The 20,445-nt window shown below is 32.9% G+C and overlaps 2 protein-coding genes across 2 annotated transcripts; both read right to left on the bottom strand.

The window, feature by feature from the left end:
- Nucleotides 1–270: 270 nt before the first annotated feature.
- On the bottom strand, nucleotides 271–5,250 carry LOC122608906 (uroporphyrinogen-III synthase, chloroplastic-like). Its single transcript, XM_043781978.1, has 10 exons — nucleotides 5,186–5,250; nucleotides 4,432–4,552; nucleotides 3,325–3,374; nucleotides 2,471–2,589; nucleotides 2,286–2,381; nucleotides 1,480–1,535; nucleotides 1,221–1,306; nucleotides 963–1,097; nucleotides 526–577; nucleotides 271–399 (listed from the first exon to the last, which is right to left on the bottom strand). Exons 1-10 carry the CDS (start codon nucleotides 5,248–5,250, stop codon nucleotides 364–366), a joined length of 816 nt encoding a protein of 271 aa, XP_043637913.1. The 3' UTR covers nucleotides 271–363.
- Nucleotides 5,251–6,405: 1,155 nt separating this feature from the next.
- On the bottom strand, nucleotides 6,406–19,234 carry LOC122606456 (polyadenylate-binding protein RBP47-like). Its single transcript, XM_043779311.1, has 8 exons — nucleotides 19,107–19,234; nucleotides 18,661–18,744; nucleotides 10,335–10,715; nucleotides 8,587–9,067; nucleotides 8,158–8,213; nucleotides 7,938–8,068; nucleotides 7,431–7,527; nucleotides 6,406–6,877 (listed from the first exon to the last, which is right to left on the bottom strand). The coding sequence occupies exons 1-8, from the start codon at nucleotides 19,107–19,109 to the stop codon at nucleotides 6,716–6,718; spliced, it is 1,395 nt and encodes a 464-aa protein (XP_043635246.1). The 5' UTR covers nucleotides 19,110–19,234; the 3' UTR covers nucleotides 6,406–6,715.
- Between the last annotated feature and the right edge of the window lie 1,211 nt (nucleotides 19,235–20,445).

Below are 20,445 nucleotides of genomic sequence, written 5' to 3'. Positions count from 1 at the left end.
AAATCCTCATCCTGATGACAATATGTGAAGGAAACATACAGACTCGGAGACCTTTGAAGAGAATTTCCACCAGTAACATACTCACAAAGTCCACCCGCCATAGCCAACCAAATGAGCCGTGCGTCTAAAGACTAATCCTAAAAGTCGCGTCACTAAATAGATGTTTACATATATGTTAATATTCTGCATTACAGCTTAAAGTCTCTTGTCAAAACTAAAATATGCCAAATAAAGATTTGCCAAGGTAACATCTGGAAAGAACAGAAAATCTACAATAGGATGAAAATATATACAAATCTAAGAAGCATGTACATCTCTCAACCCATACAGCCGCTTACTTCTAGTGGTTCATTTCTAGAAACTTTACCTTAGCAAATATCTACACGGTGTCCCCCTCGTCTAGTTTTTTGCAAAAACAGACATCCATAGAAAACTAATATGAGTAGAAATTTATTTTGGAAAATAAGAGTCCCCATATTTGCAAATGGGTTACCTGAAAAATCATACTATGGACCCATTTTATACCTTCTGCACTTGCTTATGGATGCCTAAAGAATCAATGATACTGTCAACCCACCTGTAAAATGAAACCTTATGTATCAGTGTAGCCAAACTACTTGTGAACTTCTATAAGACTAGAAGAGACAATTTCGACCAGTTAAATACAATATGGGTCTTGAATCAAAACGAGAAAAAAACAATATGGGTCGTTTTCGGTTATTTTTATTCTCAAAGGGGACAACAGATAAGGAACTGATCAAATAAGCCAAGGAGATATGAGAGTTACTGCAGGAGTACTTTAATTTCTAAATTATTCATAACAATAGCTTATCTACAATCATATTGAACACAATAGTTTTTTATTATGGTTAAAAATAGACAAAAATGTTAACATGTTTTGGCCCATTTTCAAGTTTAAGATTGACCCAAGATCATCCAAGAGAAGATAGAGGGGTGATTACCCCTGGAGACCTGGCCTGGATGGATAGTAAACATTTCTTAGGCCCATTCTTTTTGCAGCTGAAGCAGTGGTTTCACCAATGCATGCAACAGAAGCACCCCACCGCTCTGACTCAGAGATGAGATCTACCCATGCTCTTTTGCACAAGAAAATTTATCATAAAAATGAACTAAATGCAAGAAATAAACATGAGTTGATAAACAGCAGCTGTTCAAGAAAATATGAAATGATCTAATCAAGAAATGAAACCAAAAAGTACCGAACTGCAGAAGGTGATGCAACGGCAACGGCCGAAGCAGAGAGTGCTTGCCCAAAAATCATTTGATCCACGTGCTGAACAGTTTCCTGGAAGGAGTTATGATCAGGGTTGCCAGATACTTCATGTAGCTTATACCATAAACAAAATGTAACCTAATATAATTTGCAATCACATAATTTAACAAATAATATGATTAATGTAAATTTCTAATCTAAATAAAACTTTTATTGACAATAAATACCAGAGGATAAAAATGTACCGTTGAGTAAGTATTCAATCGGGTAACCTGAAATCCACGCATGGAAAGGCCTTGCTCTGCAGCAAAAAATCCATTTTTTTTAATTCATGCATTCAAATAAGAAAAAGAAACAGAGTATAGAATTGAAGTTATATTGGTAAGTAAGGGCAAAAACAACAAATAGAAGGAACCTTATAGGGGAACAACTCATTTTTTTAACCAACTCTTCGTAGAAGAGTTGGCCACGAGCTGCCACTTTCTAGGAGCAACCTTGGTTCGAATCTTGCCAGAGGCAGAATTGAATTTAAGTGGTTGACTTACCTTGAGACTATCCCTGCTGGGGGTTATGTAGGTAACAATTCGGTACATGGGATCAAGCGGTTCCTATCAATCTACCCTTTTTTTTAGGGGAACAAAAGCGTAAAATTGTCCAAAAATATTTCTATTTAAACTCTAAACCATGATACTGGATCTTTAATACTTGAATCTGTTTGTGTTGGCTTACTTTGAGTGTAGATATGTATAAATAATATCATTTTATCAAGTATGCTTCAATGCTTAATTAAAAATTTTACCGGCTCAAGTTCTAACAGTATATGAATGCACACTAAAGCAAAAAGTGGTCATGAATTTACAAAACCAGTGCACTACAAGAAATCCAGATTCTTCTTGACTCATACTTTTAACTAAACAAAGATATTCCAAATAAATAGTGAAATCTGAAGCGACTGTATAAAAGTTACTCTTTTTAACAACTTATATCAAAGCATCTTTACATGTAAATCACAATTACAGGTCCAGGCTAGAAAAAGAGGTAGAGTTCATACCGATGTCATGACCAGCTTTTGCAGAAACAGGATATAAAACACTGCATCCTTCATTTGCATGCTTTGGAAGTTCCGAGGCAAGAACCTTTCCGGTTGCTTCAAAAATTCACAAAGTTAATAGATAATCACAAGCATGTATAGAAAGTAAATGCTCCATACTTCAATGGGAAGACATGTAAAGATACCTATTGATGGGACAAAAGCCATGTCAATGAATTGCTTAGATGAACCTGCAATGCCATCAAATATGCTTGATGTACCAGTTCCGACAGCTGCTACCTTGACGCTTGGTGACCCAGCAGCTCTAGGATTTCACAAAAAAAAAGGTAACTGCCTTATTTAACAACTCTGTGACAGAAACTATTTTAAACGGAAACTTTCATACACACGCAGTAGAATTATTGGTTAATTGATAATATGAAAGAATCTATGGCATCTGAAAACATTGTTTAAAAAGCTACTGCTGAAAGAATTGAGCTTTATATTCTATTCAAAAATGTTTTGTTGGATATTTTAGTGTAATTGGGTTAACTTGTTTGATCAGTATTGTCATAATAATACATCATATAGGATTGGTGGTGCGGAGTGCATGCCTATTTGAATTTATTATGACCGAAGCCCCTAAGGTACGGGGTCCGGCGGCAGCGCCCCTGGGAGCGGGGTCCAAGGGGCAGAGCCCCTGGCTGGGGTCGAGCTGAAAATGGCTATAGTAAAAATCCCTCCGAAAATTAAATTTTCGGAACTTGAGGGACTAAAAATGGCAATTTCGAAACCTTGCAAATAACTGCCGTTTTGGTGGATTTATACACCCCGTAACAAGATTTCTGGTCATTCTCTTTTTTTCCTTCTTTCTGGTTCTTTTCTCTCAAATAATAAACACACAGAACGTTCTTAATTCTCTGAATTGTATCCGATTGAATAGTTTGGGTGAACCGCCAAATTGATTCAATCTGAAAGTGATTACACGCCTTTCAGAGTTTGATTATATCCGGTTATCTGTTCGTTATTCACGAATTTCCCCAACATGTTTCATGCGTACCTCCAGGCATCAACAAAGACCAGAGCTGCTTCAGGTGAGGTTATGACGATCTAATCAAAAGTAGTGGCTGCCCCCATAAAAGCACATGAATGAAAAGAAAAACCCAACTTTTACAGATTTAATCATAGATTTTAATATTTTGTAGATCTTCAACCTTCAAATGTTGTATTAGGAAATTTTTGAATAGACAGTATTACGGTAACATATTAAACCCAATTTTTCTGCCTACTAGCTGAGGTGCAAGTATAATAGAACAATGCACCGTACTTTGAGTAAGTATTAATAATAGCAGTGGTGAATGCAAAACAAAGTAACACACTAATGCCTACCCAAACAATTTGTAAACAAAACATCAAATGATCAAGACCTAATAGCATTTCTCGATTGGTAAAAAATACATTCACACGCTGTTTTCATAAACTTCAACACACTCATATTAACTCAAAATAGTGAATGAACGATGAGTATGCTCCCAACTAATGAATGTTTACAAATTTTCTTAGGATATCAAAGATATGTTATCTGTTAAATGTACATGGTCCGTGCTCTCTTATCCACCAAGACAATACACATTGAAATCCAATTCTTTAAAGTCGTGCCTAAACGAGCATGATTTACGTCTCACGTGATGATCAGCATGGTACGGTTTAGTGTGGTGAGCTAGGGTGCTTCCAAGAATTCAACTCTTAGACATGTTACAAAACAAGTACTCCCTCCTCCCATTTTTATGGTCCATAATACTATTTTTGTTTGTCCTAAAATAATTATGCACTTTCCACAAAAACGCATATACTACCCAACCATTTTACCCTTAATTTTATTACATGGAAATTAAAGACAAACGGGCGACAAGCTGCGACGCGCAGGTTAGTCATAAATACAAGCACAAAGCTACTTTTATCGTAATTAGTCCCATCTTAATATCTTATAACAAACTTTTTATATTTGTAGACCATTAATATTGCCAATTATGTCACGCATTTCATCAAAACACTTAGTAGACATATATTTCCAAACATTTTTAAAACACAATATATATAGATATATATATATATACTCATAGAATCAGATGAGCAAAACAAAGTAGGATGGACAGTATGATAATACAAGAGTATTGATGAGCTTGGAATTTTTGCCACGCTCTCTTGTAACAACAACTTGACTATTATTATTATTATGATGATGATGATGATTTGAAAACGACGTCGTTTCAGAATAAGGGGAAGCTCTGATGACGTTTTTTGATATGATTGAAAATGAATTAGACGGGAATGATGACGTGGAAGAGAGAGAAAGTATGTTGCTGAGAGAGAAAGCATGGACAATTTCATGGGTCTTAAATGGTGGATTATGGTGGGGAAAGGACAGGTTGACTTTGACCTTTTGTATAGGGAAATGATGGGAAATTTGTTGTTCAATAGGGTAACGGTTTCCTTTATTTCGTATTTGGAAAATGTCACCAAATACGATATAAGATGGTTATAGACTTATAGTGAATGTTAACGAATTCGCTTTAATCAATTTCATGATTTATCATTTGAGAATTATGTTATTTTAAACTTGAAAGATCAATGGAATCAACAAGTATAATTGGATTTTCGGGGAAAGTTAATCCCTACCCTATATGATGTAGGTAATTTTAATATACGATGAGGTTTCTTTGATGTCACATACTGATTGAATGTTCGAAAAAAAGTAATGTAGGTAATTCCAATATTCCATACCATATATCATCAAATCCTTATTCTAGCTTTATTCTCTTTGTTAGACTAAGACTAGGATAAGGCCTTTGTTAAATACGTACGGTTGAAATGATCTCAAATATTGAAGACATATGATAAACAAATAATTAAATACTAACACAAATGCGTTCGAATCAAAATCTACGAGCAACGCATCACCGGAGTCATCTTGACCGGATACCATGATGTCCAAATAGCGGTTTTGGACTATGTATTATTTGCTCAACTTAGAAACAAAATATTGGCCGGTCATCATGCCCTTATCTTGAACAGTATTAAAGTTGATAACTTTAATTTTAAAGATAACAATACATATATAGACCTAAAATCTATATATAAATCTAAACATGTTTAATCAACTCAAATATTAATATATGGATTCCACTATTTTTCTTTCTTCGTCTTCGCGTTCACCTTCACTCTTGTGTCTTGGTATCTTTTTTGGACATTTCAGACTAATGAATTTTGTAGGCATATGTTGTTGGGGCCAATCAAGAGTCTCCTCACTAGAAAACCACTATTTGTTGCTAAAGTTAATCTGTTTCTTAAAAAATCTAATAGTTGTCACATTCAATTACGTGTATGTATGCAATCAATTATTGAGGGTTTCATGTAACCCTGACTCACAAGTTGCAAAGTAGGGCCTCTTTTTGCCAATTGGATTTTGTTTTGTATGCATTTTTTTTTATGATGTGATATAACTAATGTTCTCTTGAAATACAATTATTTTTTAAATTGTTCTGTTTCAATAAATTTGAATATACATATGTCGATATTCCTGTTACTTAAAACAGTCAAATTTACAGGCAGGAAACCAAGCATCTTACTCATCAAAAGTGTGACATGATCAAAAACCTAGCTATGAGTTGAGTCGTAAATGATCAAATCACTAGATTCTCGAATTTCCCCACCTCGTGGGCAAATTCGATCGATCAAACGATGCCAGTTCGATACTACAAGATGAAATTCAGAAGCAATACCGAACAAGGTCATATCAAACATCTAGCAAAGCTACCAGGAATATGCAAAAATATCACCACTTGGATACTCAGGTCCAACTATTCATTCTCTTGATCCAACTAGCAAAGCAACTTGTTTTAGATGGCCAACATATAACTCAAATAATGCCATATCCAACGGCTAGTCTGTCGCAAGCTAAAATTTAATAGCCGATTTGATCAAAGTGAAAGAAAACTACCTTACACAAAAATCGCAAACTTAATACATCATCGTCTATGGATATATCAGTTAGTCCACAATCAAACTCTAAGGAATTGCCCCAACTCGAAAAGTTGAGCAATTTTGAAGTCATACTTCAGGGATCAATTAGACCAAAACATAAAAAAAGTACCATATAAGATTTTGTGATTTAGCTTATTAATATTACCGAAGTCTTACAGTTAAAATCCCACACATGCGAACAGAAACACGTGTTTTTTTTAACTGAAACCCCTACAAAACTACCTCATGTAGTCAAAATTCAACCACCACTCCATATTTAGAGGGAGGATAGAGAGTTGGGCGCATTCTACACTCCCAAGAGACGCTACAAAGAGTTAAAAATGGAACACAAATTTTGTGACCATTCTTTAGTTGTTCTATTCGGCTGATTAAATTCTTTTTGAGGAATGGCAGTGACCTCAGCCCAGCTAGCTTACTTGTTGTTGATGAATGCCATACATTGGATAAGCCCCATAAGCTGCAGCATACATGCTTGGGTCATGAGGTGGTGTCATAGCATACTCGTAACCATCATAAACAGGCCCGCCATAGTATGCTCCTGCCCACTGGTTCCCAAAGTCATTTCTCATCTGCAAAAATTCATAGAGACGGTTATAGAATGATTTACTGGTGTTTGTGAAAGAAGAGTTGAAAATGGGCTGGGTAGGGTTGGGCAGGATTGGGTAAGAGGTCAAAATGGATAATTAATCTAAGGGTCAATTTAAAACCAAGATTGTTTTTCCAAACTTGTCAAATAGATTTTTATACAATAGAGAATTTGATTACAAAACTGGAAACTTTCAGAACAATCTGAAATTTTGAATAAAATATGATTTAGGATATTTTTTGCTTCCAAATATAACTTAAGTGTCTTCCGTTCACCCGTTTCAGTTTTAGCTACTTTTTAAAGTTTATCTGATTACCCATTATATATAAACATTAATGGATCCAAACCTGACACCTTTAAAGCTGTATGAAGGTTCAAAATGTTTGACTTTAGGCAAAAATGTAGCATATACAGAAATGTGAACCATAACGACTTTTAACGTGAATCAATAGTACCGTATTCTGTATATCTTTCCATGAAGGGATAAGTACTGTTACACACATACAACCATATATATACACAGATTGTGAGATTACCTGCTTATTAGCAGGATTACGTCCCCAAGAAAGACGTACAGTTTGCTTCCCAATCGTGGTGCCATTTAATTTCTGCAGTGCCTCCTCAGCATTGTTTCTGCAGATATATGTTAGAAGCAAAAATAAACAAAACCTAGAGAATTTTTCACTGTCCTAAGCCAATCTTTGTTAACTGTTGACATATTTTTGGCCACCTTGGTTCACCAGGCTCAAAGTTACAAGATTAATTTATTGCGCCTGTGAAGGTTAGTCATTTAACTGCCATTCATGTCCCCATCTCAATGGATGGCATAGGGGCTTGAATGTCAACTATATGTACTTCGATAACCTTTATAGCAAAAAAAAAGTTCTACACCCAAATAAGCAACAAACTGATAGTTGCCCTAGTTGTGATATGCAATTAGCCAATTAATTCTACTAATCATTATCAGGCCACAAGTTGGTATCTTTAGTGCTGTCTCAAGGATCTTTTGAGTGGACCATATATATCGGAACAAAAGAATCTACCTGTTGGCGAATTGTACAAATCCACATCCTTTACCAATGGGTATCTTCACTGAGACTATGTCGCCATATTGGGTAAAAGGCTGCCTAAGATCCTCGTCACTTACAGTAGGGTCAAGCCCTCCCACAAATATCTATAAGGAAATAAGAATCAGCCACAAGTAAATGAAACATACGATACGACTCGTTTATCTAGACAAACATGAAAGAAAACCATACTGACCGTGGTGTTGTTAGAATCTCCATCAGAATGAGAGCCACCATTAGACATATAACCACCTAGCAAAAATAAAAATAAAGTCTAACTAAGCCACATTTGCATACTAAAAGAGTGGTTCATCTCATAGGGTATTACATGTTGGTAACATGTCATAATAGTATAGAACGGGTCGGGTCAAGTCATGTTGAACCAAAATACTTGATTTCCCATTTTGTAATTTTACTAAAAACTTAACGGGCTAATACAGATTTTTTACAACAGTAATCTTATTTTCGAAGAAGACAGACAACCTACAAACTGTTCGGCCCATTTGACACATTTCCTTTGTAGCCAACTTTTTCTCTGATATAAAAACTAAAACTGATCCACTGGTAAGTATTTCAACGGGTCAAAATCAACAATAAATCAAACCAAACTAAAATAAGAAGGTACCTTGTGAACCATATTGCTGTTGGTATCCAGATGATTTTCTTGGAGTAGCTGCACCAATACGCATGGGCCGACTTGAGCAGTAAGTTCCATTCATTTCGGTCATTGCCTGAGTCCTCTCATTATCATCCCCAAACCTTACAAAACCATAACCTTTAGATCGGCCAGTATTGGCATCAATGACAACTTTAGCAGCTTTAACAGACGGGTATTTATTAAAAAATGTTTCGTGCAATAAGGTATCAGTTACATCTGCAGCTAAATCTCCTACAAATATTGAAAGATCAGAACCATTATTTGATCGCTTATCACCCATGCTAAATGTTGCCCAGTTTAACCGAAATGGTTGTTCTGTATTAGGCATAGCAAGGCTTGTATAAGTCTGCAAAACCTTTTCGGCTGCACCATGTGAAAAGAACTCCACAAATCCATATCCCTCTGAGAAACCAGTTTGTTTATTGCGAATGACTTTTATTGAAGCAACCTGCAACATGATATGTTACAAGTAAGAACTCCACAATTTCATATCTCTTTTATAATATAATAGTAAGAACTCCACAATTTCATCTCTCTTTTATAATATAATGTGCACTCTTTTACATTTTTTTTAACAGTGAGTAAGCTCACAAAAGCTATTAAAAGATTTTACTGAATTGCTAACAAAAAAAATGTACAACTTGCAAACTTATGAATAAACATTTTTTTGAAAATGACAACTTTCAAATAGCAACAGTCCGCCACCAACCAAAAGTAAGGCCCATTCAGCGATGAAAGTCAGTTGTCTTAACCGGATCCTATTTCAGTAAATACAAGTTCTATATTTTGATGTAATCAGCCTATCTTAAATGCTATCAAATTATAAAGATTTAACAATTAATATTTTCACAAAGCTATATCAAGTAAATTAAATTACATTAAATAACCTCTTTAATTAATTAATGTACTAACAAGTACCACAAAAAATAGTACAACATTTAAACATTTTGTTATGAGTATTATAAACAGTACCATATTTATGTTCAGAACAACAACTATCTATTTCTCAATAACTTTAAAAACACATACAGATGTACATCATAAATGGCATGTCCACCTCCACCGTGGCGGTCTCTACCTCAGCAAAGACCCTCAATGCATATCCAATAAAGATTACCCTCCAAATTTAAACCTCTAAAATTTTATCAACAAAAATCATACTGTAGATTTAGCTTATTTATAAGCATTTATTGTACTACTATACAACTTCTCTTTTAAAACGAAATAAAAAAAAAATGTATTTCATATATGGAGTATATATATATAATATGAATAATTATTTTATACGAGTAAAAAAAAAATTTTAATCAATTAAAATAAAAGTTGTGTTTAATATATATAGAAAATACAAATATACAATACATACATACATATCTTAAAAGTACTTGTTAACATTATCATTTAACCAATATTTGGTAATAGATAGATTCCCCACTCCCACAAATCACATAATCTACAATAAATCATACATATATCATTAATTAACAAAAATAACTATATTTAAAAGATGTTTGAATTAATAAAAGTACAAAACAGTAAAACACTATCCATTCAAATGATTAGAAGCGTATTATTTAGCCAATATTCCATAAAAAAAATTCTTTTTATTTTTCTTTTATATAATCTATTTTGAAAACGCAAACTCAAACAGAATCTTAACGAATTAATATTAATAAAAAAAACAAAAAAAAAGGTTAGAGTAAATTAATAATTACCTCACCGGTGGAAGCAAAACAGTTGCGGAGGTAATCTTCATCCATCCAATTATGAAGATCACCAACCCAAACTGTACGGTTTTCACCGCCGCCACCACCGCCACCCTGATATGGCTGCTGAGCTGCAGCCATAGCAGCAGGATGGATGTGGTGCGGGTGAAACGGCATATAATGAGGTGGCGGAGCCATAGGAAAATGTCCATGTCCTGGTGACGGCGCCGCCATCATTTGATGCTGCATTACCATCGCCGCCGCCGGATATTGCATCGCCACCCATTGTTGCTGTTGTTGTCCCACCACTACTGGCGCCACCGTCGTCGTCGCCGCCGCCACCGTACTAGTTTGTTGAGTTGTTGTAGTACTACTTTTGTTGTTTTGTTGCTGTGTATCAGATGACATATCACCGTTATTAGCAGTACTAGATTGCATATTTATTAAACAAAAACAAATATACAAATATATATATATATATATTTATTTAGTGTTTTAGAAACTTTATATATATATAGATATATGTTTTTTGTACGTAGAGGTTTATTTTGGAAATGAAAACGGCGAATCTGAAAGAGAGAAAAAAAAAAGAAAAAAAAAGGAGATAAGAGAGTTAAGGAAGTGTTCATGAAGAAGCCCTACTTGAAAGATGACGCGTAGGAATTAATGATCGTTGGATAAAATGATGGTTATGTAATCTGAACCGTTGATTTTGATATGATGATCTATATGAAAGTATTTTCAGTATTGGGTGTGTGTAGCTATTTTTAGTTATGGTCGGCCGCCACTAGTGATTTTACTTATTTTGGTATGTTAAGAAAAACAAAATCAGAGTATCCAGTTTATATATCTAAGGTTTATTTGGGTTTTAATGAAATATTCATATATAAAGTTGTTGAAATATTTTAGGCTTTTATTGAAAACAATATTCTGTGCGTCTTTTTAGATAAAAGTGAATAGATATAGATAAAAAATAAAAAAAATTTGCTTTTACATTTTCGATAGATAGCAAATAGCATGATAAAATTGAATGCATTCTTCTTCATTTCGACTAAGATTAGCTAAAAAAAAATATGTCATTTGTTTTTATTTGTTTTTTCATATGTTTTTATTTGTTTTTTCATATTTTTAAAAAGTGTAAAAATTTTTGTTAATTCATTTAAAAGAATGTATAAATAATTTACATCCAAAAGTGTAAAAAAATTTAAAAAATCACAATATTTTTCATACTTATATAAAAAAGAAAAGTTCACACTTTCAAGTATATAAAAATAGATCAATTATATTGTTTGCATGTAACACTTATTTTCTTCACACATAGAGAGGGTGAAAAAATTATGTGTTACAAATTGACTTTGACGTTTTTAAATGAAAAAATATTTAACAATTATTCACACTTTTAAGTGTTAAAATTTTGTTTACGCATTTATAAGTGTGAAAAAATTAGGATTTTTTAAATTTATTTACACTTTTAAATGTAACTTTTTTTTCTACACAATTTTTATGATTAAGTTAATAAATTATTTTACACTTTTTATAACTAAGTGTGAATAAATGAAATTTTTTTGTAGTGACATAACTGTTAATGAAAGTTATCAACAATCATGAAGTATTTAGCGATTTTTATCAATGATCACAATTAAAATTAACTATGACCATAACTAATATTAAGTATATATGTTGACTCAGCGATCATTAGCAACCAAAGTTTTTCAGCGTATGAAAATAGCTAAGTTTGACAGATATTTATTTATTGTTTACATTAACAAAAGAAATATTCTTATGTTTGTATGCCAAAAGAAGCAAGAAAATGAAAGAAAAATTAGGCACAAAAATGTGTCACATGTTGACTGTCATAAAAAAACAAGTCAACATGTGACATGACATTTTTTATTTTAAAAATGGATAGTTTGAGTAAGATTTTTTACTTAATTATATTTTTTCACCAAAATGTTTAACAAACGGCTAGACAATTTAAAAGCTATTAATTTCTAGTGTTTCCAAAAAAATTTGTTAATGTCATCGCCCTAGAAGACCGATGCACGTATGTTTTATTAAAAAAGGTGAGTTTTGAAGCAAATAGAGATGTCAAAGTTTATTCTTCATTTTAACTTAGTTGTTAGTGTATTAATGTATTTTAAGTGTTAGAATCTTGTAATTCAAATTTCATGTAATAAAGTTTGTAAGTTGGATGACTTCAGATATTTAAAAGATAAAATGCGCTCCTAAATATCGTAGGTTTTCATCGAGTTGTATTTGATGACCATTTTGACTAAGCGAGTAAGCGACCATATGTTCCAGAACCCCTGATGCAACACTACTGATGTTGAAGAACCTGATGAAGCTAGTAAATAGATGATGGAAAAAGACTAACTTTACAAAAATATAACCGTGGCTACTCTTCCAATTGACATTATTATGAAGTTTATTATGAAACTCCAGCACTAAAAAGTGTTGGGATAACTTGTGTGTCTGTTCGATTGTGCGATAGAGGTTACGGGAAATAAGAAAATTGACTTCAAAAAAGCAATGAAAATTTCTTTGTTTATCCGGCCAAGCGATCGAGTCCTAGCTTGGATAGTATTCATAAGTGGTTTAAATTCTTGTTGGATGACATGACACATGTTGGCATTCAACACAATACGTGCGAGTTATGACACAACTTCAAAGACAACTTGATAAGTCAAAAATACTGTTGACTTATCTGAGGTCAATCGCTAAGGAATTTTTTAAAGAAAGTACAAAGTTATTTTTCGCTTTTGATATGGTTACCTAAGTGACCCTGGTTACGATGCTACAAAATTTTCATAATTATCACGTGAAAGCATTTCTTTGGAAGATAGCTATATAATATATTAAATATTAAATATAATTATATAAAAACATGAATCAGAGTTTGAAAAAAGGGAAGGAGAAAGAGCCCTCAACCAGCAACATACTTAGTTTTCATAATATATTTTTACAATTTATATTTTTTTATAAAGATATATATGAATGTTTTAAATTTGTGAAGATGGATTAATAGGGAGGGTCCTAATTTTCGTGTAATTCAAAAGAGTATGAGTAGAATAAAATGTCTATTTATATGAAAGCATTGTATTTTTATTTATTTTTTTGCATAATTTTTTTTAAAAACGGATGTATTTTAGAAAGATAATTTCTAAACTAACATATACTAACAAAATGAATATAACTATTGTAGATAACTTAATTTAAATTAAAAAAAAAAATCAAAACATATAAATAGTTCTAAATTTCGAATCTAAACAAAATCTGAGGAACAGAATTGATGTGCTTTCACATCAAGAAATGCATAGGTTTCAGCACTACAGTACCGTACACCACATATATATATAAAAAAAACACGTACTCTGTTTCTTTACCAAAAACAGATATCATTTTTTTTTTTTTAAAAACAGAAATCATCAAGTGGTTAAAATAGTTGAAGGCCAAATTATATCCTAATCGAATAATGTTCTACGAAGGTAACAAATTCTCATTAGATACGTCTTTCTACTGCACGATTTATTATTTAATAAATAAAATTAGAAAATTAGATAATGATTTTTAGTTTATTTTTTTAAATGTATGAAACTATGAATTACTAACAAATTACAGAGTGTGGTGTTAGTTCCAAGATTAACAAAACATAATAATGTACAACATAAATATTACTTTTCAATATATATAATTATCTATACATTGATATTATTAAAAATATTACAAAATGTATTGTAATTCCAAGTTAGACATTTGATTAAATGACAAATACAAACTTTGATTATATAATCACTAAACATGCTTAAAATGATTAAGTATGAAAACATAAAATACTTTAGGCAACAAGTACTCGTTGATGGTGTTTATAGGTAAATATACGACTAATAAACATTCGATATTTATATGGGAATCATTCTCTCGGTAATTAAAAGTGGTTGTCACGTGTCAAACAATCTGCCAGTAGGGGTGTAAATGAGTTAAGTCTGTTCGATACTTATTCGAATTTGATATTTACAAAAACTCGTTTCGAGCCGAGCCTAAACGAGCTCGATTCCAGTTCGAGCTTAGCTATTAACTCGTTTAGTAATCGAGCTCGAACTTCGAATACATAACTCGAATAAGCTCGCGAGCCTAAACGAATTTTCATATATAATATAATGATATAATTATATATATATATATATATATATATATATATACATACATATTATATTAATCGAGTTTTTAAACACTTATTGAGTTGACCCTAAACGAGTTTTTTTTCACGAACTTCAAATAATCGATCTTAGTTTTGATCACTTATCGAGCTCGAACCAAGCTCGAATTCGTTTGGTTTTTCTTTGACAAACTAGCCGATCTCGAGTCGAACTCAAACTTGCTTAATACATCACGAGCCGAGCTCGAGTTTAAACAATAAGGATCGAACGGGCTCGAGCTTGAGCTACTAAAATGAGCACTGCCAAGATCGGGCTCGGCTCGGCTCGTTTACACCCCTGCTGGTAAAGATGTATAAGAACCAAATACACTCATGCATGATAATCATAAAAACGGTATAAGGTGACCTTCTTTATAAGGATGTTGATAACACTTGTCTTAAATATAAACATGATTTTATCTCCTACATAAGAAGACGATTTACACAAACAAGATAAGTACTCGCGTAATGCAGCGTAGGTGAAGGTGGCGTGGCTCTAAGAATGTGTTTACTAATGTAAAATTAATTGACGTAAAAGGGGTAGCGTTATTATAAAGGTTGAGTAATATATAGGTTGTAAATAATTTCATTAAGAATTTTATATGTATATTAGGTAGAAATGTTTATATTAGTAGATAAATGAGAGATGTAGTTTGTTGAGTCTTGGATTCGCTGACCAGACTTGCTCGCTGACGTGTGTCGTCAGCAAGTCTTCAGCGAGTCCAGTGACTCTTTTCAGCGGGTTGTATGCTGCCCAAATGTTTGTCATGGCGGGAAGTATTCAAACCAGATGACGACAAGAGTCACATGGTGGTTCTACCAACTGTAACATACCTTATGTGGCAAAGGTACATGTTGGGACCAAAACTTGGGTCTTCTCTCTCATACCCGTTTTGGTAAAGAAGACAAGGGTTCTTGCATGGAAGTACAAGGAGCCAATGGGACGTCGACAACCACCATCTATCACCATCAAAGAAAGACTGTGTTGCCCTAATTCTTCCTCTATATAAAGCAACACAGCCGCAGTGTATCAAGTGTGTTTTGTCACCTTTAAAGTGTGTGTCACTCGTAATTGTTTAAGTTTGTAGTGTGTCTAGACTTAGCAATTACCTAGTTCATTTGTATTCTTGTAAGACAAGTTTATAATATCGACCATGTATTCATCGTTTAATCAATGATACATATGATTATACTTGTGTTGATTTATTACAATTGAACTTGTTATTGTTCTTGTTATTTATCTTTTTACTTACCTTCTTGTCTAGCTTAATCATAACATAAGTTGTGCATTCTTGGTCTGTCATAGTTTGGATAGATAGGAGTTGTAACATATATTTTGAGGGTATTTTAGATAGATGGAGTACTGTGTGAGTTGAAAATGTGTTAACAGTTAAGGGTATTTTCAGTTTTTTAAAAATAGAAATTTTAAAATGGAAGAAAAGTAGTTTGTTTAATAAAGAATTAAAGATTATAAAGATCAAGATAAAGACTATATATTTTCATACGTGATAATAACTTATATATTTTTTTAATTTATAATTAAAAAGATGCAAATTCATGTTATTATTACATCATTTTTTTGCGCTTTAATCACGATTGAAAGTTCTAAATTAATTTACATTTTCTCCTAAATTATCGTTAAACTTTGTTTTAGTGTAGTTTAATATTAATATTCAATTTATGTTTTTTAAGTTATCACAAATAAGTAAAGGGTTAAGGTCACTAAATGTATAATTTATTTATTTTTTATTAAATAATCATTTGTTAGAATCTTCTATTATTTTCAAGAGAAATGCTATAGACTTTACAAATAATTTGCAAACTAAAATTTACAAGCACATCTCCAATTAACCAATCAAATAAAGTTTTTTTTTTTATCTTCATCTTTGCTTATAAAGTTGTTTGTAAGTCTATTTGAAAGTAGGTTATCCTAATATAAAAAGTAAATTATACGACTTTAAGCCTAAAATAAAATACCTTAATAACAATATTAAGGGTTTATCTAATCTAAGTAGCAGTCAATAAAGCATCTACTAACTAAAAACATGTAGAAGAGAAAGGTGGCATGTGCAAATATCGTACACTTTAAATTTGGGTAACAGAGATTCTCTTTTACTAAAAGATGTGATATATAATGCTTTCCCATACTTAGTTTTTAGTTTAATCAACGTGATGATATTTTATACCCCGAAACTACATCTTTGGTAATTGAGTGGTGCAGCACAAATTTAGGCTGACATCTTCAACATTTTACACAGAAAAACTTAGTTCAACGTCCCATTTTCAAACACTCAAAATTATTCTATATTAACATTAACACATCCTGATTAATTAGCATTATTAACTATATATCTGCTATATGAAACATTTTTATGGTAAGGCGTAACAAATCCATTTTCATCCATTACATGTCACTAATTAGTTGATATGTGCATTGGTTTGTCTTATATCCAATTTAAATGGAAAAACCTCTCGCATTTAATTTTTTTAATATTAATATATATATATATATGGTAGAGATCTTGAAATAAGGTGTCTTAAGGAGAGAAGGTCCTATAGGCCAATTAGAACGCGACATGTGTCAAAATGAAAAAAAAATGCGCGGTGGCATTTTGGTAAATAAATCAAACTTTTTTTAAGCTTGGTCAACCTGGGTTCTGGGTCAGCTTGGTAGGTCAGCTTCAGCTTGGGTTCTGGGTTAGCTTGGTTGGTCAGCTTGGGTTCTGATCAGCTTTGTTGGTCAGCATGATCAGTTTGGTCAGCTTGGGGTCAGGTTGGGTCAGGTTCGGTTAGATTGGGGTCATGTTGGGTCAGCTTGGGGTTGGGTTGGGTCAGCTTGGCGTCTGAGTCAGGTTGGGTCAGCTTGGGTTGGGTCAGCTTGACACAATCTACACAAATGTAGATTATGGGTTTTGGGTCAGCTTGGGGTCAGCTTGGGGTCTGGTTCAGGCTGGGTTGGGTCAACTTGACACAATTTACACAAATGTAGATTAATCTACACAAATGTAGATTATAGGTTTTGGTCAGCTTAGGGTCAGGTTGGGTCAGTTTGGGGTTGGGTTGGGTCAGCTTGGGGTCTGGTTCAGGTTGGGTGAGCTTGGTTAGCTTGGGTTGGGTCAGCTTGACACAATCTACACAAATGTAGATTATGGGTTTTGGGTCAGCTTGGGGTCGGGTTGGGTCAACTTGGGGTTGGGTTGGGTCAGCTTGGGGTCTGGGTCAGGTTGGGTCAGCTTGGTTAGCTTGGGTTTGGTCAGCTTGACACAAAACTACACATAATCTACACAAATGTAGATCCCAAGCTGACCCAGATACCAAGCTGAACAAGCTGACTCATAACCTAGGGTGACCAAGCTGACCCAACCAAGCTGACAGACCAAGCTGATCATAACCGAAGCTGACCCAGAACCAGGCTGACAAAAGTTTGATTTATTTACAAAAATACCACCGCGTTTTTTTTTTTAAATCCACATGTCACGTTCTGATTGGTTCATAAGACATTCTCTCTCTTCTCTCCTTAAGACACTTTCTTATTTGATCTCTCTCCTATATATATATATATATATATATATATTACATTATTACATTATTACAATCTATATCTATACTCTTTTATAAAACAAATCACCACTCCCTCATTTTTAACTTTCTACCTTTAAAATTCCCAAAATACCCTTAACTTTCAACACATTCTTAATTACCCACACACCACATTTACCCAAAATATCCCTCAAATTTTTTCTAACCTTATCAATTCAAACTATTTTTTTCCCACTAATTTAAATATTTTCATCTAATATATTTAATTAATTATAATATCTTTAATGAAATTATTTACAAGATATATCTTTTAACCCTTAAAATAATTACACTACCCTTTTAACATCAAAAAACTTTCACATTAATAACAACATAGTAACCACCACCACCCATCGCCATAACCACCGCTACATTGGGTGAGTACCTCTCTCGTTATACATAATTTAATGCCAATAGTTTGTTGATCATGTATACCCTCACACTTGAAGTGAAGGTATATATTACTCGAGCTCATTTAATTCATGAGTTTATTATTATAGAAACCTCGAAACAAATTCATTAGAAAGAAGCAACATATATAGTTTTGTTAGATTATATTACCTCGACTACCGGTTTCATGGATGACTTGACAGGAGTACTAATTTCACTTTCTGTTGTACTAACAGCAGCTCCATCTTTTTTGGACTGTTGCAAATCACGAAAACCCAAAACAAATTGTAAACTCTAACAAATATATTGATGTAAAATGAAAAGAACCATACATAAAAACGGAAACAAAAACACACTAATATATATATTTTTTTAACGACAAAGATGGAATAATATTATAAATAACGGCCAACTAGCAAGGTGTTAGCGGACCCAAATTATAGCCACCATATATTATCTAGACAAATACCAACTACACAATCTAGATATTATAAATGCACTAATATCACATCTCAATCTGGCAATACATAATAGTTTACTTTAAGGTAGTTTAGATATATGAAGTATTAATATAACAGAAGACTAGATTTTTTGGATATAAATATATTTATAGTTACCATATTTGAATTGAAATAGTGGTTGGATATGAAGATGAAATGCTGAAATTGGAAAGGGGGGGAGATAGAAAGAGAAAGCAGCAGAAGGGAAGCCGCAGAAAGTGTCAATCAATTTGGGAGTTAGGGTTACTATACTTTACAAGTGTGACTATCTATATGTGTGAATATTATATATCCATTTGTGTTTATATATGTTTAGGTTAGGTCAAATGGTTGAGGTTGTTATCTATATATCATGTATGTATATGTATTTATTATTCTTATTATATGTTCAATCGTTTTTGGTCAAAAGATTAGAAAGAATAATGTACATGTACTCCTTATATGTTTGTTTCGTTGTGTTTGGTTTGTTGGTAGAAGTTATAAATTGTTGAAGAGTAACATCCAGTGGCCCAATAGGCCCATGTTTTTATCTATGTCGAATTAATACATGATTTAATGATTCATGGTTTTTGTGTTTGAGGTAAGTAGATTTTACTCATGAGGACGAAGTTTGAACCTTGGCTCGGCCTTTATGAGCTTTTCATTGATTTAATACTACTGGTCCGGGACTCCGTACAATTGTGTACGTAGGCCAGCTAAGTCGTGGTCTTTCGCCATAAAGTCACATAAGATGAAGTTCCGAGCTTTCGTTGTGGCTGTTAAAATTTTTTATGTGAATACATGATTTGTGATTTAAGAAAAAAACCATTAGGGTTTGAGTTTCACTTGTAACATTTGTAAGGGTAACTTTTTTTTTTTTTTTGGTTCCATTAAGTATTTGTGTAATTATAAGTAGAAGAAGAATTTGGTTTTTAGAAGAAAAAAAGGGGGGTAATATATTGAAGGCATTGAAAAGTAAGGAAAGACTATAGTAACGATTTAAAGGTATATAATTGGTCTTTACTCTTTAACCAAAGTAGTAACTTAAAAGGTCTTTGGTTTGGCCAAAACCGGGCTGACAAAGTTTAAAACGGGGCCTAGACACTGTCCTAACTTCTAACTAGCCCGACTTGGCCTTTTTGGGTCCAAATTTCATTGTAAAGCTGGGTCAACAGCTTACAATTTGTTATCGGAAACATTTCTACAATTGAGAAACATGCTTTAATATATTAGAACTAGATGTTAGACTCGTGTCTAATACTGGACACGGGGACGCGAGATTTACGATATTATCAATATTAAATTTTCATACATTTAAGTCATAAATTATAATTTTGTAGAAATACGGTTTTAAGTGTTATACTTTGCAAGTTATAGTACAATAATCATAGGTTCGTCACTGTCATTATTAGCATAGACATATTGATTGATATGTTTGCCGTAATCATTCCACAAGGCACATGTTATATATAATAAT

Source organism: Erigeron canadensis, chromosome 7 (genome assembly GCF_010389155.1).
Source record: "Erigeron canadensis isolate Cc75 chromosome 7, C_canadensis_v1, whole genome shotgun sequence".
Classification (NCBI taxonomy): Eukaryota; Viridiplantae; Streptophyta; class Magnoliopsida; order Asterales; family Asteraceae; genus Erigeron; species Erigeron canadensis.
This window is presented reverse-complemented; position numbering and strand designations above follow the sequence as displayed.